Raw genomic sequence first — 24,326 nt, 5'->3', positions numbered from 1 at the left:
CTGCATTGACATAAAATGTGGATAAATATAAATATATATATATGTAGGTATAGGTAATCTACATTTTAAGAGGAGTTTTGAAGAATAAGAATCGACATATGTATTTCCCGACGGCAATAAGATGTAAAACGTGCAAACTACAATTTCATCATATTTTATTGGATATAAAAAATGGTTATATTACGTTACGTATCTTTATTTTATATTTGACATTATTTTTTACATTATATATTGTATGTTATATACAATAACATATTCAAACGGAAATAGAGAGTCAAGGGAATTTATGAATATTTATTCATATTCATTAGTATAAAATACTTATTCATATTCATATAGTAGAGATGATTCATGTGTTCTTCCACCATGCAACCAGCCAACCAGCAGGCTGCGCTCGTGATTGTGCACATTTTGAGGCTTGTCAGCGGTGACTCCGAGGGAGGAACGTTCACTCGGTCTATCGCGTATCGCGACAACGAGGAAATTCTCTCGCGAGGACGAGTAACCGTAACGACAACTCGTACTCCGGTCCTAATAAGTGTCGCGCGACACTTTTGCACCGCGAATCGCCAAGGAATAACCCGAAATCCATGTAGCGTTCTTTTCCTAACCTCTAAACGTCCGTCTTGTACGAGAACGTCCCGTATCTCCGACGGTTTCACGCTATAATTGTCTCTCAAATATTTGCAGAGCGTAGAACTCGAGTAACGCAGTCAGGATGGACAGGCTGTTACGATTAGGCGGTGGGATGCCAGGCCTAAATCAGGGGCCACCACCTTCTGATGCTCCTGTTGTGGATACAGCGGAACAGGTATATGTCAAAATTTCCTCGTGCTTTTCTTCTCGTTGTCTCTTTCGTGTTGTCTTATTCTTTCCTCGTTTCTACAGGTGTATATATCGTCCTTGGCCCTCCTGAAAATGCTTAAGCACGGCCGTGCTGGAGTACCGATGGAAGTGATGGGTCTGATGCTGGGTGAATTTGTTGACGACTACACCGTTCGTGTTATCGATGTTTTCGCCATGCCGCAAACGGGAACGGTAAATGTTAAAATACAAGCGAGAAGATTGATAAAGTACATTTATACAATAACGTTTGTTTTCTTCTGTTTTCTCAGGGCGTCAGCGTAGAAGCGGTGGATCCAGTGTTCCAGGCAAAGATGTTGGACATGCTAAAACAGACCGGTCGACCGGAAATGGTAGTAGGCTGGTACCATTCTCATCCTGGATTCGGCTGCTGGCTATCCGGAGTGGATATCAATACTCAACAGTCCTTCGAGGCTCTTAGCGAAAGAGCGGTAGCCGTTGTCATCGATCCCATACAATCAGTGAAAGGAAAAGTTGTTATTGATGCATTTAGACTAATCAATCCGAACATGATGGTGAGTATATCTGGTAGCAATTGTACCCGCCGATTGTGACCTCATCGTACCGATTGCAGGTTTTGGGACAAGAACCGAGACAAACGACGTCGAATTTAGGCCACCTACAGAAACCATCCGTTCAAGCGTTGATACACGGATTGAATCGGCATTATTACAGTATTAGTATTAATTATCGCAAAAACGAACTGGAGCAGAAGATGCTGCTCAATCTACATAAGAAAACATGGATGGACGGTCTTACCCTTGCCGAATATTCGGAGCACAGTCGGCTCAATGAGAATATCGTTTCCGAGATGCTTGAACTCGCGAAGAATTATAACAAGGTGAAACATTGCGCGACAATTGAAAAACTTGATATGTACTATTTGTATGGTATATAGGCGCACTGGATATCTTGAATATTGTAATAATGACAGAGTTTTGTTTTTGTAGGCCTTGGAGGAGGAGGAAAAAATGACACCCGAACAATTAGCGATAAAAAATGTGGGCAAGCAAGATCCAAAACGGCATCTGGAAGAGAAGGTCGATACACTAATGGCTACAAATATTGTTCAGTGCTTGGGAGCTATGCTCGATACAGTTGTATTCAAATAACTGTTTTCTGATACGTCATTCGCAATATGGTATTTAAAGGAAATATACAGCTTTTTAAAATAGAAATATGAGATTTTGTATTCCCGATGTGCACGTAATCAAGTACAACACGATTTAATATGTGCGCGTTAGACGTCACGTTTTTCTTAGGGGGAGGGGGGAAATGTTATTTTTTACGAATTTGGTATAATTATCAAATTGAATATTAAACGTAAATTATGGCACGTGGATGTTCAACAAAAAATAAGGTACGCAATAGATATTGCTGATACCCGGAATGAATATAATACAGTAATAAAGATTGTACGAGAAATTGGGTTCGAGTCTACCTGATAATAGAAATTTTAATATTTCAAACTGCACTTTTTCTGTACGAGAAATAAAGAGGGGACTCTTGTGCAGAGCAACTGGGCAACTGCTATGTGTATCCCCCCCCCTCCCATAAAGTGATTAGTGGTCCTCCAAGGCTTGGGCGTTTAGGCTAACAACCTGCCACGTTAAAAATTATTGTTAAGAAACTTGAAGGAAACTTCATCAATATTACTGAAGTTCGAGGCCATGGCTCGATTTCAAACTTCAGTTTGATATTGATGATGATGATAGAGTTAGACACAGAATAGACATTTATAATCAATTTTTATTTCACATTTTTTGTTTCACTACATCAGCACTCGCGTCTTCTTCTCTTTCTTTTCTTGCCAATGGTTACGTTATTTTTTTCCGTCTACATTCTTGAAAATATAATAAATTATTATTGATACTCAGACATCTGTGTGCAATTATAATCTATATCAAATTATATACATGATTTATGTAGGTTCATATATCGTGGAGAAAAACCAAAATGCATATAAATAGGTATGCATGATTCCTTTACGATAAAAAAAATAAAAAAAATATATGTACAATAAATTCTTTCAACTTAATCTTAAGAAAAATCAGAATACAAATTAGAGAATACTAGTTTAGACTCTAAACTCTAAACTTTAGACTTGTACATTCGCATCTGAGAAGATTTATATGAAGAATAACGTAAGAGAAACATCAGAAACTGTAAAAGAAAGAATCTCGCAGATATTTTGTATTTGTTTATGTTCTCGGAATAAAACTGTTTATTGTATAATATACAAAATTGTCTTAATATAATCTAGAAATAATATAATTCAATAAAAAAATTCAATAAGTTTTTATAAATCTAACTCGAGGTAGGTTCTTGATCTTTGTCCTTCTTCTTCTTCTTCTTTTTCTTTTTCTCTTCTTTTCCTGCGGATTCCTATAACACGTAAATGCAATAATATATAATAATCTCTGATTGTACATCTAATTATTAGGACCAATTCAATTACCCCACTGACAGCTTCTTCCACTGCAGTGGCAGGTTCTTCCATTGCAGTGGCAGCTTCTTCGCCTTCCGTGTCATGTTTCTCCTTCTTTTTCTTTTTCTCTTTTTTCTTCTTTTTATCTTTCGGTGATGTTTCTGAATTATCCGCTGTTTTTTCTACTACCGTACTCGCGTCTTCTTCTCTTTTCCTTTTTTTGCCAATGGTTATGTCACCATTCTTTTCCGTCTACATTTATTGAAAATATAAATATAATCTTTCATATATATATATATAATATATTTATAAAAAATAAAATATTAGAAATGATATTAGAATAATCGACTTGCCGTTGTTGATGCTGTTGTTAATGCTGCTGCGGATGTCGTTGGTGATGCCGTTGTCGTTGACAATTCGGCATAGTCTTTGTAACCATGTAACCATTCAGCAGGTGTGTTTTCATTAGGTTTTCCATGTTTATCTAACATCCCTTCAACTATCATACGTTTCTTTTGCGATGCTTTGGGTCCCAAGCCCCACTTCCTCGGATACGAATCTCTCTCCATGATAACTCTTTTAAGTTTCGCAACTACTCCATGATCACAGGTAGCCATGGTTGAAGAAGACATCAAAGCTATGGCTGATATATATACATATATAAGATAAGTATTGTTTGAAGACTACAAGATAAAGTCAAATATTTTAAAGATAAATATAAAAATGATATTTTGGGCATTCAGTTAAATATCTTTGAGTAAATAATACGTGAAAAGCTAACAATTACGACACATATCTCACTGTTATTTCGAAAATATACTTACCAAGTGCCACGGCTTCGCCCTTAGTAGTCACTATTACAATTTCCTTATTACACTCTATGTCTTGGTCATACATCAAAACGCCCGGTAGCATTATTTTAGCTCCATAACAAATTGCATTCACCTAATAAATTCGATATAATACTGTTAAACAACAGTATTCAATTTCCTTTATTATCAGCGCAAAAAGCAACGAGTCAAATACATACGGCGCTGTCCTTTATGATGATTCTTTTGTGACCCACTAGCAAAGATTCCAGCGGCTTTATAACTCTTCTTAGATACGATTCGTCCCCGTGATTTTCATACATCCACTGGGCGTCGAGAATATCATGCATGGTAACCATACCATCCTTTTCGGCCTGAACGCCGGAACGACTTCTTCGAAGTTCTTGCATGTGACAACCGGTACCTAAGAAGAGCCCGAGATGGACACACATAGTTCTAATATAGGAGCCAGCTTCACAGCTAACGCGGAATACTCCCATATTGCGTTCCTGGTCGTAATCAAGGAACCAACTGTCGTAAACTGTCCTAACGCGGAGTTGTCTTTTGACCGCTGATATCAGCGGCGGCCTTTGAAATAGAGCACCGCGCAATTTTTCCAATGCTTGTTTCACCTAAATCATCGCATTAGTGTGGCATCAATATATGAAATACTGTATATAAGATTGACACACATAACGATGACACCACATTTGGATAACAAAGAATAAATAAATATCAACATTTTCGCCGAGAAGAATTTTATGCTTAATAAAAACTTTCGAGTTTTGCACATTTTGTACCTATGGGCGTAAAATAACTCAATGATAGAGTGATCACCTATCAAACGAAAGACTCGGATTCAATTCCCAGCCCTATAACTCAACTATGTAAATGTAATTATTATTAATTAATATTATACTATATTTATTTATATAAGTAGTTTATTCTATGTTATAACGATTTATTCAAATATTTATTTATTCTGTGTTACCCATAATTACGTATATTTACCTTCTGTATACTTTCCGGGGCGGAATGAAGCTTAAACACAGCAACGTATTCCTTCCCGGCGGACTGCTGGGACTTGGCCAGTCTCGTCGCCTTGTCTATGCAGACTATCAGGACCCCCGACACCTTGGGATCCAACGTGCCGGAGTGGCCGGTCTTCTCTACCTTCAGGATCTTCTTTATCCAAGCCACTACCTCGTGCGACGAGGGATTGCACGGCTTGTCCAAATTGATGCAACCTGACTTTATATACTCGGACAAGCTACGATGTAGCGGTGTAGAGCCGCTTGACAACGGGGTATAGTGATTCGTGCGTGTACACATCTTGTCAACATTCTGCAATAGACATAGTAAGGAATTTATCTCTCAATTTCATCAGTTATCAGCAATCACGTGTCGCAAACGCGTCTTGCGCAAAGATTTAAAATACCACCTTAAACAGCAATGGCCAGTTTTCACACTTGAGCTTCACCTCCATTTTGGAGGGTTCGATCTCGCACTTCGCTTCCAACTGCAGCTCGCCAATCGTCTTCTTCTTATCCTTCTTCTTACTTTTTTCTGCAAGAAATTTAGGAGATATAACCTAATTTGCTCCAACTTAACCTTTATTAAATAAATAAAGCAGGCTAAATTTCTCGGATTATATTCATCGAGGCGAGCGTAGCGAGCAACGTTGCTCGATTTATTCGTTTGCGCCGATAATTTAAACAGTACTATCATCGTAGGCGACCGACGCTGCGCCGGACACGTGTCCGTCATAAGATTGCTGCAAGACGGAGTTTGATAACAGAAACGACGCAATCCGGAGTAATGTAGCGAGGAGTAACATATCGAAGCGATCCCCCGAAAGAACATTCGTGCGAGAGCGATCTACCCACCTTGCTCCATTTTGAAGTTTGCTAAAACACGTGCAATTCAAACGCCGAATGCCACGAAGCGTACGAGAACTCCGTGAAGACAACGTGGAGCGGTAAAATGCCAGCATCTACGACGCAGCATAACCTCCCCTGGTGTGCATGCGTACGTGCGTGCACTGTTTAATTACGTCACGTGTAACCAATCGCAGTCGAGAAAAGTAGCGTTTTCACAAAATTTTCATTGGGTGATTCCAGTATAATCCTTCACCGAATGGCCACTGCAGTCGAGTGTGATTGGGTCTTACTTTCAGATCCAACCAATCACATTGATGAATTGATTTCATGCTTGTATCGAAATGTATCGAGGAAAAGAATCGCTTGGTCTCTCGAATCTCGAGTAATATCGCGAGAAGAATATATCGAAGAGTACGTTTAAATTTATTTCGATATAAATGTATTTTGATGTTGACATTGAAGTAATTAGATGTTACAGATTTTTTCATCGCCTCCATTATACTCTGATATAAATAATGTTTGCTATTCATCATCATTGCAATAAAAAGACGATGGCGATATTGGCGATTACCCGCTGTGACGTCACGAATCAGCTGAATATCAGGGTCAGTATGCCACTGATCGTGCGCACGTGCGCACGACGCATGCAGGAGATTGACAGAAAGGGGATGCCGAAAATAAGGGTTGACAAGAGACTGACGGAAACAAAGGATAATGCGGAATAAGATGCATCCCTACTGGAATTTCTGCCGCAGGCGGGACACGAGAAAGTATATACTTTCACACTACAGTCGAGTTCGTTTCGTTTGTCTTAACGCGCGTCAGATGAATTAAGATATCTAAACGTTTGTTAATCCAACAGTTTCCGACTAACAGTACAAACCGTCATGGGTGAGCGAAACGTCAGAATGTTAATTTGCCTTCTTTCCAACACGGCGATCGTGCGTCCTCGTAAAAACCTTTTACCCGACTCCACCGTCGCGATAGTTTATTAATACTAGATGTAAAGAGTAGGCTGAGTTATTTTGGGCCTGCGTCCGCTGCCGCTTGCCGCTGCTTGACCTCGGATACCCGGCATCGACTCCCAACAATCTCGATGTTGACAGTCACCCCCTGGCTCCGGTCGCGTCTCGGAGCCGCTCTAATTTTTTGCTTTTCAAACATGGATCTTGATCCCGTAGATATGGCGATGGAGGTCAGGAACAAGCGCATTCTGCACTGGAGCTGCCGGGGTCTCACAGAGCTCCCAGAGGTGATAAGACTGCACGGTGGTCACGTCAAGGAGATATATCTCAAGTGGAACGAGCTCACCACTCTGCCTCCCTGGATCGCCGAGCTGTACAACATGACCAACTTGTACTTGTACAATAATCGGATTGAACAGTTGCCGGTGGAACTCGGCGATATGAGCCAGTTAACGGTGTTGGACTTAAGTACCAACAGATTGCAGCTGGTACCTGCCTGCATCGGCAATCTGAAGAATCTGAGATACTTATCCCTTGACAACAACCTCATAGACAGATTATCGGTTGGTAAGTTTACCGAGATCACCAGACTGTTGTAGAAAAAAAGGATTTATTGATTTACATGAATAAAACAAAAACAGAATTAAGTCAACTGAATAATCTGGAAGTACTGTCCATCTCGGGTAACCAGATTGTCACCCTACCAGAATGGATCGGCTCCTTCCCAAAACTTCGAGAACTATACGTGGATGGCAATCGATTGAGGGAATTACCCAACAGATTAACTATAGCTCCTAATCTTACCCTGATCTCTGCGTGTGAAAACAGGTTGTTATTTGCATTAACATTCTGCGAAACAAGTATTCCGTCTATTAGATCGAATTGTAAACTTCGCACAAATTAATTAAACTATTTCTGAGTTCTGTATCCCAATAACTGCTTTTCTAGGTTGACATATTTGCCATTGAATGGATTTCTATCGGCTCCCTATATTCGAGTCGAAGGAAATGAATACTTAAATTATATATCGTATCCGCTTCTACAACAATTATACCCCCATTTAAGGCACTCTCTTATCTTTTATAAAGACGCCTGTAAAGACGTGACATCCAGGTAAGCTCGTTACAGATGTCAACTAGGAATAAATTATGCGCGAATGGAAATAAATCCTGAACAACTGTTACTTTACTTTTGAAGTATATATGTATATACTTCATATATATATATACACGATATAAAGTAAATTTATAATCTATGTGTATATGTATATATAATCACAGATATTTTAAGACGCATTATGACACAAATGGATTAAGCATAAAATTGCACATAAAAACGAAAGATTTTTTCCCAATAAACTACGATGCTACAATCGAATTACCACGGCAGCTGCTAAAGGTTCACGAGGTTCACGAGAATGTGACTTGCTCCCTGTTGGAATTAGCGCTGAGAAAAGTTTATACCGAGAGGTAATTCAGAGGAACCTTACAAATAGGAATCTCGTCATTGACTTTTTGCAAAAATATAAATATCTTGCAAATTTAACGCAAGAACATTTCAGGTATAAGCACACGCTCGACATTCCCGTTTTATCCGAAAAAGGGAAAGTAACGGTATTCTACGAACAGCTTCATAAAAATACCAAACTGGACTTTATATTGTCCACGAATAATATTTTGTATAGTTTATTAACGAACGGACCCACTAGTATCTGCGTAAATTCTCAATGTCAGCAACCGATATTCACAGAGGCGTGGATCATCATCGATATGTGTAATCCCACCGTATGGCGCACAATAACGATCGCTCTATGTTGTAGCAGAAGGTATAACGTACAAAATAATCGTGTAGTAGGTACCTGAATACATCAGTTTTCATATCGGTTTTCTTTGAATTTGCAGTTGCGCCATTGCGTTCGCACACTCGAATGCGACTAACAATCCTGATTGCCACTGCGTCAATTGATGAACCCTCCTTGTTAGGTATCTAATTAATTTGTAAATAAAAGAGTATTAGAGAATAAAGAATTCTTGCGCGTTTAACCGAAATCTTGTGATAGTAGTTTGTAAATTAAACCTCTAGCTTGTTGTAATTGTAATTTATTTCGCAGCGTCGCGGCTACCAATAGCGGCTGTTCAATAATGCCCAGTAGGAATTCAACGAACAAATCCCATGACATAACGGCGGATTATCGAGTTAAATTATTACATGTAGTTTCTTTGAGGTATCATTATTCAAGACTAGTCTCACTAATAACATCTTTTTTTTTTTTATTAAAATATACGTTTGTGATTATGACTCGATGTACCTTTCATGCGACATATAAAAATTCAAGTTCTCTATTTTGCTATATTTTCGCATTGAAATTGAGTCGCAAAAAAAAAAAAAATAATTTCTATAGTCTCTCACTTCGTGGCTGGTGACTCAAATCGTCCACTCAAGCGATCAGAAGATCCAACGCTTTGTCACGATCAAAATTACACTTTACTAATGCCGCGAAAGCTTCGTCCTCGGGAAATCCTAGATCCTTCAACGTGCACAAATTTTCGCAGTAGGTCCTCGCCTTGGATTGATCGTGCTGCGCGAGCGTCAGCGCTTTCTCGGCATAATCACTCGGGACGCCAATCTCCTCCAAGGATTGAACGGCCAACAGGTATTCCACGATCTTCTTCTCGTTCGCTCGGCCTATTTCCAATACCGCGCGTGCCGCTCTGCACTTGGGAAATCCCATATCGTCCAGTTGCATGACTAATTTTAGATCACTCTCCGTCATGCCCGATAACAAATCCGCCGACGGTTTCTCGTGATTCGACGTCGAGTCGTTGTGCCTCGTGGTAACATGCGCGTCGTTGTCCGGACTCTCCAAATCGGGCCACGGCTTCCAATTCTATCGCAAAGAAAAACTGATCGAATCAATCATATTATGCGATAAAGGAAAAAAAAAGAGGATTTCGTTACCTCCATAACAGGCCGTTCCAATTCCTTTTGAAGTTCCTGCATTATTGCCGAAACGCTACGGTGATTTTCGTTGCTATGCGCGTCCGCGTCGGCTTCGTCGTCCGCCGGACTCTCCGTATCGGGTTTCTCCTCCTTACAAACCTCGGACTTGTCATCGACTCTTAATTCATTTATAATATTCTCCAGTTTTCCCGCGGGTACCCATTGCAATCTAGGTTGTAAAACCTGCGATCAAAAAGTATCAAGTAAGATAAATTCGATCGTCCGCCGAGCAGTCGTTTGCGGTACTTGTTCGAATAAGCTAGAGCGTAACCAAGCGTTTCATTAACCTGCGCTAATTCCTCCATGTCATTGATGGTTTTTAATTCCATATTGTCGAAGGGGCTGCTCGTGTCGTTGTCGAAGTCGGCGAAGTCCAGACCCCCGTTCGTCTTTACGTGGAGATCCCGAAGGTCGTTCGCCGGGGGTGACAGCGGCTGCGGGGTGAGTATTGTTTCCGATGCGGGTGGCGCATTGATAGGTTGCTTCGCGCAATCCAGCGGCGGAGGTGACGGAGGAGTCTCCTCTTCCTCCTTCTTCCTCTTCTCCTTCAGTCGAGCCTGACGCGCCTTGCTGCAGGCCTGTCTAGCCTTGCGCCACTCGCACATCTGATCACAAATCAATTAATCAGGGCTAATCAGGTCAGGGACAAGTTCGCTTGGAAACTGTCAAGTCATGGGACCATCCGTGTACATTGCATAGATTATTAAAGTATCGAAAAACGATGACTCCCTACCTTCTCGAGTACCGATCTCTCCAAGCTGAAGTCGTACACCAGCTTCGACACATCGGGCAATCGGTTGTTGTACGGCGCGGGTAGGCCAATCTTCCTCGGTGGTTTGTAGGCCTCCGCGATCTTGACGTGGACCCCGTCCATGTAAGACGCGACCAGGTCGCATTGCGCCGATACGGAGGGCCGTGCCATCGGCCCCCACAACGTCAGGGCGAACGTGAGGGAGTGACGCGCGACCCGCAGCGGAGATCGTCGCTCTACTCGCCGATGCTCGGGTCATAACCTAATCTCCGTCGCGATAAATCTCGTTTAATTGCGCGTGTCGCACGCCACCGACACATCTCGAGCGTATAATTACGACATAATTGAATGACGGATTTTCTTTTTTCTCTCTCTCTCTTTCTCACTTTTGTTGTAGCTTGACAATCGTGAAATATCCCTCTAACGGTCGAGATGGCGAGAAAACACTTCCATTTGACACTTGACAGATCAGATTCTCGCCCTGGCGACAGAATATCAGTTGCCAGCAATAATAACAAAAAAGGAAGAAGTCTGTTGTGAGTTAGAGAGGTTTATCGATATTTGGTATTAAAAAAATCTTTATTTGACCTTCTATATTCTTTTTCTATTCGAAATTTCGTATCAATTAATATAAAATAGAAAAAAAGTACTATTGACTTTTTTCGATATTTTTTTTTTATTTTATATTGATACGAAATTTTAAATAAAAAAGGAATAGAAGGTCAAATAAAGATTTTTTAATATAATAAATAAAAAAAATTTTTAATCAACGATTTTATCGAAGACAGCCAGCTGTGGTTAAATTTTCGTGATTATCAAGTGCAGCTCAGTAGGTCTGAGATTAATTGAAGTGTAAGGACATTATCGATTGTTGATGAACATTTTTTGACTGTCGGTAAAACGCTTTATGCGCATAGATGGCGCGCGCTTTATAATCGGGAGTGCCGAACAGTATCGCGCGAAAGAGAATTTTATTGATAATTAGTCCGCGGGCGATTGTGAATTTATTATCCGCGAGTGTTTCTCGCGAGTGTCCTGTGCGGTGAGAAGAGAAGGAGGAGAGCCTGACGTCCTGAGAGGAGGAGGAGGTCCGAGAGAGACATCGGGCACCGGCGGAGCAACCTTGGGGTAAGTAATATAACCTCTGCTTAGCTACATAAAATTAATAATTTGTTTCTATTTATTCGAATTGTTACATTTTGATAAGTTAAAAGTAATTAAAGACAGAGAAAAATTATCTAAGATTATATTCTTGTAAAGGTCTTTTTCGGTAAACAAATAATTGTATTGCTAAATATTTTATTTAAAGATATGACTTATAGGCTGGATTCGGGGAGCGCGCTATTAGCGCTATTTGCTTATTCTATCCTTGTGTTACTTCTGATGAGCGATAAAGACAGAATGATTTAATAGCGCTAATAACGCGCTCCCCGAACGCAACCTAGAGGCCAATATAATGAATTAAGAATTATCTTTTGAAATGTTGATTATTTTGAGCGCTTCTTTAATTTAAATCTTATGTTTGTATGTTACAGAGTATCATCGTAGCTATGCGGCTGATAACTCCGCCCGTTGCGCATCGGTCGGTGAGTGACGAATTTTTTTTTATAATGGGGTAACGAATCTGTGTGAATATGTTAGATTGTACATTTATGTATTATTCCCATCTAATAATGCAGATAAATGCGACTTGTCACAGATCCGTTGCCCTCTGAAATGGATAGACTATAAATCAGACTAGGTTAAATAATTAATCCTGGAACTCTATCATTTATCAATTTATTGTGCTTATGCGAGAATGCTCTCGCGTTAGCACATGTCGAGTTCACAACAGAGCTCGTTATGTCGATGCATCGTTTATTTGATGCAGCGTCTAATGTTTATCGCATAGTACACTAACCGCCAAGTGTATAATACCCCATAGGTGATTTATTGGAATTTTGAAATATATGTATATTTTATTGTCAAGTATCTATATTTGTTATCAATTAACTAAATTTATTAAATTAATTACATTTTTAAATTTGTTTTTAAAATAATTTTGAAAAATAGACATATAGAAAGAGATAAAGAATAAAAATAAAATTTTACAAGAAATAGAATATTTTTTTTATATGAGCTGTCTCATGTCACTTGAGTTTTCCCTTGACGTTTATTTTTCGGGGAAATAAAGTTTTAAAAATATTTCTAGATATTTTTTAGATATACCTACAATAATAATAATAATTTTCTACAGATAGGCAATAGATAGAGATAGCTTACGTGTAATTCAAGAAATAAAAATTAATAAGAGAAATATCTGTGAATAAAGAATAGATAGATTCAATAAAATAAAATAAATCAAACTATTACATATAAAAAAAGTTATTGTTACAACAATTTGTATTTTTTCACAAATTATTTTTTTCCTTTTTTTCTCTTTTTCTTTCCTCCAGGATTAAATATTACAAAAATTGGTGCAAGAAAGCAAAATGTATAAACAAATTTAACATGGATGTATCACGGATGATCGAGTGAAAAAGATCAAAAGATATTTTAGTTCACGTTTCACATATTCTTCTGAAGAATCTTATTATATATAAATTAACAATCACATTAATGATTGTTAAAAAATTGCATATTTATTTTTATTTATATATACATATATATAACGCGCTAATTTTATCCTAATCTTTTATAGTCTATCTATCTAATAGCTTGAGTTATTTGCATCAATAAATGAAATAAAATGACATGAGATTCAATAAATATTCCGTCGCGGGACAGAATAATTTCTTTATATAGAAATGTCTCAAAACTGATAGTTTTTATATCAATTATACTAAAATGCATAATATAATGTGAAATGACACATATTTCATATATCGTATTAAATGTAATTTTAATAACATTTTGCAATAAAATAACGAGATGTTTATATGAATATACATGATACCTATATGTGAAAATTTATAAAGACAAATGTCACATGCGCGAGAATACGATAAATTCATTATATTGATTATTGCTTGATACTTTTTGCGTGGATATATTGCTTCGGAAATTATCGTCCCTTTTGGATCTCACGTCATTCATTCTCGCGGTTCGGTCCGCGGTTCGCGATTTGGATTGTACTAAAATTTTTTTGTCTATGTATTAATTTATTGATCGAGTGATCAGTTAATTTTTAAATTTCGGTTGTTTTATGTTTTTACATTATAGTATTTAAATTTATATATTCGCGCTCGAGATTAAACGCGACGATTTTGATTAGAGAGAATGCGGTTTATAGTTTATATAAAAAAATAACAAAAAGGGAGAAGTCTGAGTTAGAGAGGTTTATCGATATTCGGTATTAAAAAAATCTTTATTTGACCTTCTATTCTTTTTCTATTCGAAATTTCGTATCAATATAAAATAGAAAAGAAAGTATTATCGACTTTTTTCGATAATACTTATTTTCTATTTTATATTGATATACGAAATTTCAAATAAAAAAGAATAGAAGGTCAAATAAAGACTTTTTAATAATAAATCAAAAAAATTTAAATCAACGATTTTATTGAAGATAGCCAGCTGTAGATAAATTTTCGTGATTATCAAGTGCAACTCAGTGAGTCTGAGATTAATTGAAGTGTATAAGGACATTATCGATTGTTGACGAACATTTTTTGACTGTCAGTAAAACGCTTTACATGCGCATAAAAGACGATAACGCGAACTTGAATACTGAACATTTAGAATAACAATACGTGTGCATGTATATACATATATCTTTGTATTATAAATATTTTTTTATATTACATTTGTACTTATTCTAGTTAAATGTTTAGAATAAAGCGCATTCATAGATCTTGTTTAATGCACTATTTTTAAACTATATTTTTCGAAACTATTCTAAAACGTAAAATATAATAAGAGAGTTGAAAATAATCCTTTTATTTCGAAAGTTTTTTTATTTCCAAAATTTGTAACATACGTGTTTTATTTATTTCCATGGTAATATTATTAGGTTTTACATTAAATCTCGAGAATATAAATTATTATTATTATTATTAAGATATTTATATTTGATATAACACTAGAGATGTAAGAATTTCGTTGCTTTCCGTTTATGAACGGAACAATCGTTTTTTTTATTTAAAAAATAGACAAACGCACGGAATACTATCAATTAGCTCTGTGATAATGATTATACGTTACTATGATTATACTGTAAAATATTATTTTCTATATTATATTAATTTAATTGTTAATTATCATTACACTACGTATTCCTAAACCATATATATATAAATAGACATATTAACACTTAACTAAAAAATGATAAATATTAACGCAATTGTGATTTAAACCAGTCAAAAAATAAATGGATAGTTCAATCGATGGTTTTTGTCAGTCGTTTTACGGAGACGATTTCAAGCATTTGACGCATGCTCGTGACTTCATCGCCACAGTCCGTCATAGTATTTTGAATATGTAGTGAACAGCTGATAATAGGCACGAGCACTATCTTTTGACATTGTATTTGCATATTGTATTGATTGTGGCTCGATTATTTTTGATACATTATGCATTAATATCAATCTCCCACTCTTCATGTCGATTTTCTCTGTCTTATACCATAATACCGCACATATAACACGGACATAACTGGTAACTAACATAATAAGGTCTGGATACCGAATAGCAAAGAGTACCTATATCCCTTATATCCAACGAGATTACCCGGATTTGACGGGAAAATAAGATAGGATTTGTACATGCATATTCCTGATGAATTTTTTAAGTATTCTCAGTACTGTGAGTCGGGGGGTATTCTAATACTTACTAGATAGTAATACTTATTTAGAACGGTGGATGTCGTTAATTCTTCCCAGAAATTCTTCATGTATTTATTTTTCTGTATGTATTCCTTAAAACGAAGTCTCTATGAATTTCTATTCAGTGTTATCTGGGGTACTATAGTGAACAGCTGATAAAAGGCACTATCTTTTGACATTGTATTTGCATAATGTATTGATATATGTGGTTCGATTATTTTTGTAACATTGTGTGATATGCATTGTCAGTCTCCCATTCTTTATATCGATTTTATGCTTATTTATAAGACAAAACTAGCTGGTCGTCAAAAAATACGATCGTGCCTCGCGTCAGGTATGCACGCCGCCGCGCCGTCAGCAGAAAAGCAAACCGATTAATGGTTTTTACGGGAAACCACTCTACGTTAGTACTGTTCGAGCTGTCGAGGCAACAAACTCTCCTAGATTAACAATCCAAATTTTATCATTAATTTACACGAATCGCATATTCGAAGAAAATGTCCCACGACTCCCACGTCGAAGATTCTCAGAGATGGATCGACCAGGTGATGGCGAGGATTATCGAGAATCTTGGATTGGACGTTGACAAAGCTCGATACGAAATCTCCAAATCTATCAACTTTCTAGTGACAACCATATATTACGTACGCCTGCAGTTTAAGAATAAAGAAAACGATCAGAACGAGGAATTGTCTATGGTGCTAAAGAGACCCACGAAGAACTTCATCCACATAGGTCGCATCGATTTTCAATTTGAAAACGAGATTCTGTTCTATCAAACGTACGTCCAACCGAACGAGAGGCATTTTTACGCAAGATGTTACTACGCCGAAAAACGGTCGCCCACCGATTTCGTGATCGCCCTGGAGAACGTTAACGAACGAGGATATCATTCTTGCTCGTACCCACACAACGCTCCTTTCGAGTACACGTTGGCAGCGATGCGCGAGTTAGGACGATTTCACGGTAAAGGGTACGTCATGAAGGAACTGCAGCGGGAAAAGTTCTTCGATGTCGTGGCGCGACTGCAAGAGCCTAGATACGCGAAAGGATACGTGATGGAAGCTTGTTTCAATGTTACGGCGACGCGATCGCTGGAATATCTCCGCAGACAAGGCTACGATGCAGCTTTCTGCGACAGGATGGAAGCCATCCTTACGAACGCGTTTGACGAAGTGATGATGAAGATAATCAAGCCGCTTGAACCTCTGGCCACGATGTGCCACGGCGACTTTCTATTGAACAACATTCTCTTCAAGGCGGATGAGGGTGGACGATATCGCGCGATGCTGATCGATTTCGCGCTTATTAGATATTCGACGCCCGTCGTCGATCTCTCCACGTATTTCTACAACTGTTGCTGGAATGAAGAGATACGAGAGAAATTTTTCGACATCATGCGGGCTTATCACGACGCGCTGATGGAGTATTTGCTGGACGCTGGCGTTCAAGACATTGAGAAATATTCATATAACGCTCTGTTGGACGATTTTAGGAGGGGCGCTCTCTTCGGTTTTATTGTCGTATCCCAATTTTTACCGGCAATATTGGGATATCTCAAACTAGAAGCGATAGTACAAGACACAATTAGTCTAGGCGCGTTGGGATATGCAAAGAAGCATAAATATGACGGCGGAGACGAAGTATGTAAAATACTTGCTGATATATTGCTGCATCTGAGAGATCTTGGCTGCTTGAAACATATTTTATAATGTGAGATAATTTACATAAAATGCATATAAGATACAAATTATATCGATTAGTAACTATGAAGTATATATGGCGAAAGATTTTCAAGTGATCAGGTGATCAGGTAATATAGATTCGTAATTATATTAAAGGCAAAAGATTTATTTTATAAATATTGTTGTCTTTCTCTCGTTGTCATTTCTATACGAGAAATATTAGTTACATTATAATACAAAGACCGAGTTGCAAGTGTAATTAGAGGCGAAATATATTGAATCACGTTCGACTTTAAGGTGTCTTGTGCGATATATTACGGATAAAATTGTATATCATAGTTAAAAACTTCGATATCGCAATAATATTCAATTCAAAGGAAGTAATACAAACGCGTATAACTAACAAAAACATAAATAATAAATAAACATATCTTATTTTAATAATAATTAAAATTCAGATGAAAATATCTTGAAACATAGTATGTATATTTTTTCAAAAAATATATTTATAATGTATAAATTATAATCGTCAAATCATAGCTATTTGATTTCAGAAATTTACTATGAGGAATTAAAACAATTAGTCCAAGGTGTATTTTATAATTGTCAATTTTATATTAAATTTAGTATATTCAGCTACAAAGTAAAAATGTAAAAATTATAAAGCACATACGTAATTTACTACTAACCAAATGGCAGTAAAATATATTTTATATATGTCACAAAAAATAAAAATTATATTAATCACCGAAATCATACTAAAACATATTAATACAAACGATATATACTTGATCTGAAATATATTATTTCGATATTTTAACGCTAATAGATTATGTATTAATTTAGATTCGTACGGTACAAGTAGTTTGAGCTAACTATAGTACATACATAAATATAAAGCATACATGGAGAAAAATAAATTTAATAAAAATCCGATAAATATGAAATCTGTTATTATAAAATATATACCTTGTCAAGTTGTGCCCTTTAGTATAAAGGTTGGAAATAAAACCTTTCAATATTGCGATTGTAACATGAGAGATCTATAAAAGTGATACAAAATATTCATACTTGATACTTTATATATTCAAAAAAATTAATTATATAATGTAGACGAAAATATATGCAATAAATAAAATGATGAAAATGGGGATTGTAAATAATATTAAACTTTGAAGAATGAACAGAAATTTTCATTCTATACAGTAATAAATACTGTTTAAATAAAGTTTTCAGCACAATGCGACGTCATTATTTTATGTCTTTTATTCAAAGTCTAGCAACGATTATAATTATAATTATAATTAAAATTTAAATACATTATTAGCAAATAATATTATTACATAATGTCTACAAAGTATTATAAATTTAATTTAAAAAATTCATCCGCATGAGCTCTATATCAAATGTAATAAAACTAAAGTGCGTTTATAAAAGATATTTTACGAAGGATATCAAACAGCATCAAATCTAATACTCTATAAATTATTTTTTAATTACAGAACAGTAATATGTCATATTATAACAGTATAACAATATAATATGACATATAAATATATTTAATTACAGAACAGCATTGTCACAGAAAATTTTATCAATAGCTTCCAGACTATTAATAAAATACTAAGTATTATAAAAATATTAGAAATAATTAAAAATGATTAAAAAATTATTTAAAAAGTAGTAATAATAAATAAAAATAGTATTGTTTGAAAAATTATGCAGATAGGTCTTGATCCATCGTGATTGTAACAGACGCAACGTCTTGATTGATCAACCCACTATTGACGTCTTCTTCATCATAATCTAATTTTTGTAATTGATCAATTAAAGTTTGACTTTTTCCAAATCGTTGTGTAAAAATATCTACGGACTCTTTAAGTATATTTCTACGCTTTTTTATCATAAATGTAACTCGTGCCAAAGCGTCTCGATCTTGATGGAAATATTTTCCCGCAAATGTGTTCACCTGAAACAGGTTAGTTGAGGATGTTTATCAATAATAAGTAGTAATTTATTCTTATACAACGATCTTATAAAGTATAATTTTTCATTTGACATAACACTAATAGTGCATGGTATGCATATAAATACATTTAATCCCTTAACTGTGGAAGTATATATATAAAATTGTCTTCTGTTTGCAGAAAATATATACATTAACATCCACGAAAATCTATTATTAATTAAAGAAGGCATACATCACACATATACTTATATGTACATGTATATTAATATTCAGTACTCAATTATTATCAATTCACAACACAGTAATATTCTTAGGTTTAATTACCATATTATAAAAATTTAGTTCTAAACCACGCGCTAGTATTTCTCAATTTCAAACACAGCTTTATAAGATACAAATATATAGCCCAAAAATATGAACAAAATAAATTATATATATATTAATTTAATTATGTAAAGTTGCATTAATCTGTAATTCCAAACACGATGAACGTTTGATTTTAAGCGCGCTACAGTTAAAGGATTATCAATAGAAAAATATAAGTATGAATTCTAGAATCATAAAATCTACCATGGACAATTGTTCGTTAGAATAAACATTTTGATATACAGTAAATAACGTTTGTGTTGCAGGAAGTAATCTGTAAGAACAAAATAATATATTTATATAATTAATGTATAAGATAAATTTATTTAAAAAGAATAGAATATATATTTGTAAAGAGATATGTATTACCTGGGTTTTATAATATCAAAATTTGCTAATATGTAGTCAAGGACCAAATCGTTGCGTGCATGTTTTTCAAGAATTAAATTGAAGATAAATACATGGTCCAGATCCTTAAATAATTTAGTATTTGATGCTGTAATATACAAATAGTTGATAATGATATCAGGATCTTCAGCACAATTCAAGTTTTTCAAAAGATCGTCATTAGGTGATGTTAGCACATATCGTTCCATCATTTTATCCCAAGTAGTCTTATTAGCTACCGCCAAACCAAAGCAGTACGTCCAATCTTGCCACCAGTATGGAATCCTAAAATACATATGTGTGTATGGAAAAGAGGTACATGCATTTCATACGCATATAGCCGACGTTTTATTTTATCAAGTGTTTTGTATTTTTTTCCGTTCTGTTAGATAAATCTTATTTTGCAAAATTAAGTGTTTGTCGTGCGCTGTTCTGTCACTCTATATTTGCCACGTGACCATAAGACTAATACGTGTGAACACAGTGAATGAATAAATAAATGAAAGATGAATCCATCGATAACGTCTCTTGTTATTATATACGATACAATATTTTTACTTGTTTCGCATATTTATTTTATGTATTAAAACAAGAATAAAAATTAAGAAAAAACAATAAAGAGACTGTCTGATTTCGACGACTCGAAGAAATAAAAGGAATCGATTACATCCATATGCATACGTGCGCGCGCATACGCAACACACACGCACAAATATAAAATATAAGATAATCATGACCACACACACACACACATAAAACGAGTTACTTGTGATTATCAGGATCCGCCAAATGTTCGCTTAATTTAACGGCGGCGTTTTTTTTGCATTCCGCGTGACCGACGGTACATGCCCATTTCGTGGCCTCTAGCCTTAGTAACTTAGTGAGATCGTCATCATCAGGATTTTCTTCGTATCCCAAATGTTGAAGAACCCCATTAAAGTTTTGTACCATGTATAACTAGAAATCATGAGATAATATTGAATTTTATATTAGTTTGTTGGGGTACATGCGAAGTTACGTGATTCATATATACAATGTATGTATATATATATATATATATATATATATATATATATATATATTGTTAGTAATTGTTGCCTTAATTGTTAAAACATTCACTAGAATTCACAAGGATTATTGGTGAGCTTGCGCCTAAGTTTCCCTAACGTCCATTCGTATTAATGTTAATTAAAACGTTTTCTATGATTGTGCGATTATAAAACCGACCGCGACAGACTTTATGACAAAGCGGTGAATGTGTAAATGCAGAACTGGCCAAATTAAAGAGCCAAATATTTTTTTCATCTTTATAAAATCTGTTATTACATACCTTGAAACCTTTACTCTCTGGCAGTGAAAAGTACTTCTCATTCCGTTCTAATATTCGGAACATTGGACGCCATGCCACATAATCTCTCTCAAATGTGTAGTAAGCAATAAGATAATTGAATATGGAGCTTTCTAGTTGGTCTTCGAGCAAAAAAGCATATGCATCATCGATAATTTGAGCACGATTAAGAACGTGTATTTTCGTGTGATCTTGAGAGCCCAAGAAAGGTATGATTTTTTCGTAAATTCCGGTATCGTAATAGACACGACAGTATGCTGTAGAATTATCCATTAAATTTATTATTAGATCTTTTTGTTTGAAATTATCAAGGTATATTTTCAAATACCGACATTTTGATTAGTGTAATAAATAAATTTTATGTAATTTGCACCTTACAATTGTTACAAAAAAATGTACATTACCAATGTACTTCACCAATGAATTATCAATGTAATTCACCAATGTATCGAAGAATATTATAATTATATAAATTTTGAAGCTTCTTTTTGATAAAAAGATATATTAAGAAATGAATATATTGTAAAACTTTTGTGTTGATGAAGCAAATAAGATAGATATAAAAGGGCGTAAAATTTATTGATTTATACCAGTTTGTTGTAGATTGACGATAATCCAACCAAGAGTATTAATTGGTATTCTAAGAGTTTCGTCTGGCTCTAACCAAAAAATGGGCATAGTATTGGAAAAATTCAGACGGCTCTGGTCAGTGTAGGTTATGGGTATCCACCATTTATTATTGGTACCTTCAGTTGCGTGGAAACATTTTTGTGTTATTATTAGTTCACCTGCATTTTTGTAATTACTAGTGTGGTAATTCATCGTTACATTCAGCACAGGATAACGATTTTGGACTATCCACATATCCATCACTTCTTTTATTCTGATATTCATATAATATCGATATCTAGGGGGGTAAGAAGGTTCGTCTTCAGCACTTTGTATGGCCCTCCAGAAATCATCGGGAGTGACCGCCGAATATTGCCTAAATTTGAAATATGACATTGTCATTAGCTTATAACACATACGTCGTATGTATTTATTTACTATTACAAAATCAAACGTGAGCATTAATGTACAATTTAATTAATACATATGTAGAAACTAAGAATATGATTTAATACTAGCTTATCGTTAGTCAAATTATAATTAAGGAATAAAGTATGGTCTCTTCTAATCAAATAGCATTGGATATTGAACGCACAAGTTTATGTCTCTGATGTGACGTTTTATATTTTCCAACGTAAACGCAAGAAACATTATACTTATGATATTTAATGTTGCGATATGTAATAACTATAATAGACTACATTGTACATACATACTTACTTTGTAGCGAAATACTTGGTGATACCCTTTCGAAATACCTCGTCGCCCACTGCATGATGTAACATGCGCAATATAGCTGGAGCTACGATACACAGCATAAAATACTGATTAATAATACGTATAAAGTATATTTTATATACTTTTATACATAAAATAAGGCATATGTGAACGTATTGCGCAAAACGAGAATTTGTTGTTTATTCACTTTCTGTTCCACCTCTGTCTTCGTGCTATTCTACATTAAGCTAATCATGGACGATAGTTTCATTTTATTTACATAATTGTACCTTTTTCACGAACTTGATCAACAAAGAGTTGGTTATCCAAGGTATCGTCATTATAAAGATTCAATGTAACAGAACCCAATAAGCCATCATCTAGATGGAGAGCATGGTGCATGGCTCCAGTAACGAATAAGTCCATTGACCGCGAATCTTTAAATCCAATTTGCAACTATAACAGAAAAAAATCCTTTGATATGGCTGAATATAAAAATTCGAAGAAAAGTTCGCATTTATAGGGATACAAACCTACATGTACGCCACTTTTAATAACTTTGCTATTTTAAATTTTATTGTAATTTATTTATGTCAAATGTTAACCGTTTCACGTATATAATTTTTTTTTAGAAGATCATACTTTAATTATTTTTTAAGGTAATGTACATTACTGAATACAAAGATAAAATCAAGATATAAAAATTCTAGAAGTTAAATTTTTTTTGTTAAATATTTATTGTTATGGATGCGAAAAATAAAATACGTTTAAATTCTAATAAAACTATTACAATAATAATCATTGTATCGTCAAATATGAAAATTATGTTGAAACATAAGAGATTAAAAATAGTAAATTTTTAATATGAGCTTGGGAGGAGACAAGTACTGAGAACATAATATTCTCGAATTTTAATAGAAATTAGTATTAAATGTTTCGCTCTAGTTATTCGCGGAAAGAACAGCGTTACAATCTTTTTTATAATTCTAAATTAAAGAATTGCCATTAGTTATTTAGCTTTGTCTGATACATTTTATAAGAATATAGAAATATTTAATGGATGTTATTTTGATTTTAGAGACTGAAGTGCATTTCCAACTTTTCTATTTAACGAGCAATTCATTGCATTAGTAATATTAAACAACCTTGTCGAGGAAATACGCCTGGAAATACACAGCAAATCCCTCATTTAACCACATGTCAGTCCACCATAATGGGGTGATGAAATTGCCGAACCACTGATGTGCTATTTCATATGCTACTAACGACGCCACTTCTTTTCTCCAAAATGTGGGATCTCTGCTTTCATCGTAGACAACTTTTGATTCGCTAAAAGGCAAAACATAATATAATATTCAAAATGTGATTATGCCTAGTTTTTTTTCATCGTTAGCATGCAGTCTAATGTGTAATTATATATATATATATCATTGAAAGAAAGGGTGACATTCACATCAATTAAATACGTTAATTTGTTTTAAAACAGCCTAAAAATGGAAATATATAAATGAAATTTAAATATCCATAGAATACACATGCGTTTTTTATCGTTTTTAATTATGAAAATTTGAATGCTAGAAGTTATTCGTCAGTTCTAATAGCTTCATATTAATTTCTTTTATTCATGTACATATTAATAAATCTCTTTGGTTATCAATATTACAGGTAAATGATGATTCCCCAATTTCCCATCGAGGCGTTGGTATAATCTGGTATCATGACGTGATCTATTTTCGGTACCCCTTT

The 24,326-nt window shown here is 35.1% G+C and overlaps 6 protein-coding genes across 8 annotated transcripts; 3 read left to right on the top strand and 3 right to left on the bottom strand.

The window, feature by feature from the left end:
- The first annotated feature begins 393 nt into the window (after positions 1–393).
- Positions 394–2,042, top strand: LOC112468666 (26S proteasome non-ATPase regulatory subunit 14). The gene is made up of 6 exons (XM_025037945.1): positions 394–592; positions 691–811; positions 889–1,038; positions 1,116–1,379; positions 1,439–1,705; positions 1,815–2,042. The coding sequence occupies exons 2-6, from the start codon at positions 719–721 to the stop codon at positions 1,974–1,976; spliced, it is 936 nt and encodes a 311-aa protein (XP_024893713.1). The 5' UTR covers positions 394–592; positions 691–718; the 3' UTR covers positions 1,977–2,042.
- A 674-nt stretch (positions 2,043–2,716) lies between these two features.
- LOC112468665 (H/ACA ribonucleoprotein complex subunit 4-like) lies at positions 2,717–6,121 on the bottom strand. The gene is made up of 8 exons (XM_025037943.1): positions 5,988–6,121; positions 5,543–5,667; positions 5,113–5,445; positions 4,323–4,733; positions 4,117–4,237; positions 3,646–3,935; positions 3,323–3,544; positions 2,717–3,249 (listed from the first exon to the last, which is right to left on the bottom strand). Exons 1-8 carry the CDS (start codon positions 5,995–5,997, stop codon positions 3,172–3,174), a joined length of 1,590 nt encoding a protein of 529 aa, XP_024893711.1. The 5' UTR covers positions 5,998–6,121; the 3' UTR covers positions 2,717–3,171.
- Positions 6,122–6,551: 430 nt separating this feature from the next.
- Positions 6,552–9,149, top strand: LOC112468667 (leucine-rich repeat-containing protein 28-like). 3 transcript variants are annotated; one of them, XM_025037946.1, is made up of 9 exons: positions 6,552–6,751; positions 6,844–6,872; positions 7,163–7,513; positions 7,588–7,774; positions 7,895–8,059; positions 8,227–8,415; positions 8,508–8,771; positions 8,848–8,928; positions 9,057–9,149. In XM_025037946.1, the coding sequence occupies exons 1-8, from the start codon at positions 6,696–6,698 to the stop codon at positions 8,909–8,911; spliced, it is 1,305 nt and encodes a 434-aa protein (XP_024893714.1). In that variant the 5' UTR covers positions 6,552–6,695; the 3' UTR covers positions 8,912–8,928; positions 9,057–9,149. The 3 variants fall into 3 exon arrangements, with proteins under 3 accessions (XP_024893714.1, XP_024893715.1, XP_024893716.1); XM_025037947.1 differs by having other exon boundaries at positions 6,554–6,776; XM_025037948.1 differs by lacking the exon at positions 6,844–6,872 and having other exon boundaries at positions 6,556–6,751.
- Positions 9,030–11,267, bottom strand: LOC112468668. Its single transcript, XM_025037949.1, has 4 exons — positions 10,680–11,267; positions 10,234–10,551; positions 9,905–10,129; positions 9,030–9,833 (listed from the first exon to the last, which is right to left on the bottom strand). The coding sequence occupies exons 1-4, from the start codon at positions 10,866–10,868 to the stop codon at positions 9,384–9,386; spliced, it is 1,182 nt and encodes a 393-aa protein (XP_024893717.1). The 5' UTR covers positions 10,869–11,267; the 3' UTR covers positions 9,030–9,383.
- A 4,729-nt stretch (positions 11,268–15,996) lies between these two features.
- On the top strand, positions 15,997–17,211 carry LOC112468661. The gene has a single exon (XM_025037940.1). It carries the CDS (start codon positions 15,997–15,999, stop codon positions 17,209–17,211), a length of 1,215 nt encoding a protein of 404 aa, XP_024893708.1.
- A 1,667-nt stretch (positions 17,212–18,878) lies between these two features.
- On the bottom strand, positions 18,879–24,320 carry LOC112468671 (thyrotropin-releasing hormone-degrading ectoenzyme-like). Its single transcript, XM_025037952.1, has 10 exons — positions 24,244–24,320; positions 23,726–23,909; positions 22,871–23,036; positions 22,584–22,665; positions 21,845–22,239; positions 21,237–21,511; positions 20,673–20,863; positions 19,889–20,191; positions 19,724–19,793; positions 18,879–19,153 (listed from the first exon to the last, which is right to left on the bottom strand). The coding sequence occupies exons 1-10, from the start codon at positions 24,297–24,299 to the stop codon at positions 18,902–18,904; spliced, it is 1,974 nt and encodes a 657-aa protein (XP_024893720.1). The 5' UTR covers positions 24,300–24,320; the 3' UTR covers positions 18,879–18,901.
- Between the last annotated feature and the right edge of the window lie 6 nt (positions 24,321–24,326).

This window comes from Temnothorax curvispinosus, unplaced genomic scaffold (genome assembly GCF_003070985.1).
Source record: "Temnothorax curvispinosus isolate PA1 unplaced genomic scaffold, ASM307098v1 QBEX01001857.1, whole genome shotgun sequence".
Taxonomy (NCBI): domain Eukaryota; kingdom Metazoa; phylum Arthropoda; class Insecta; order Hymenoptera; family Formicidae; genus Temnothorax; species Temnothorax curvispinosus.
This window is presented reverse-complemented; position numbering and strand designations above follow the sequence as displayed.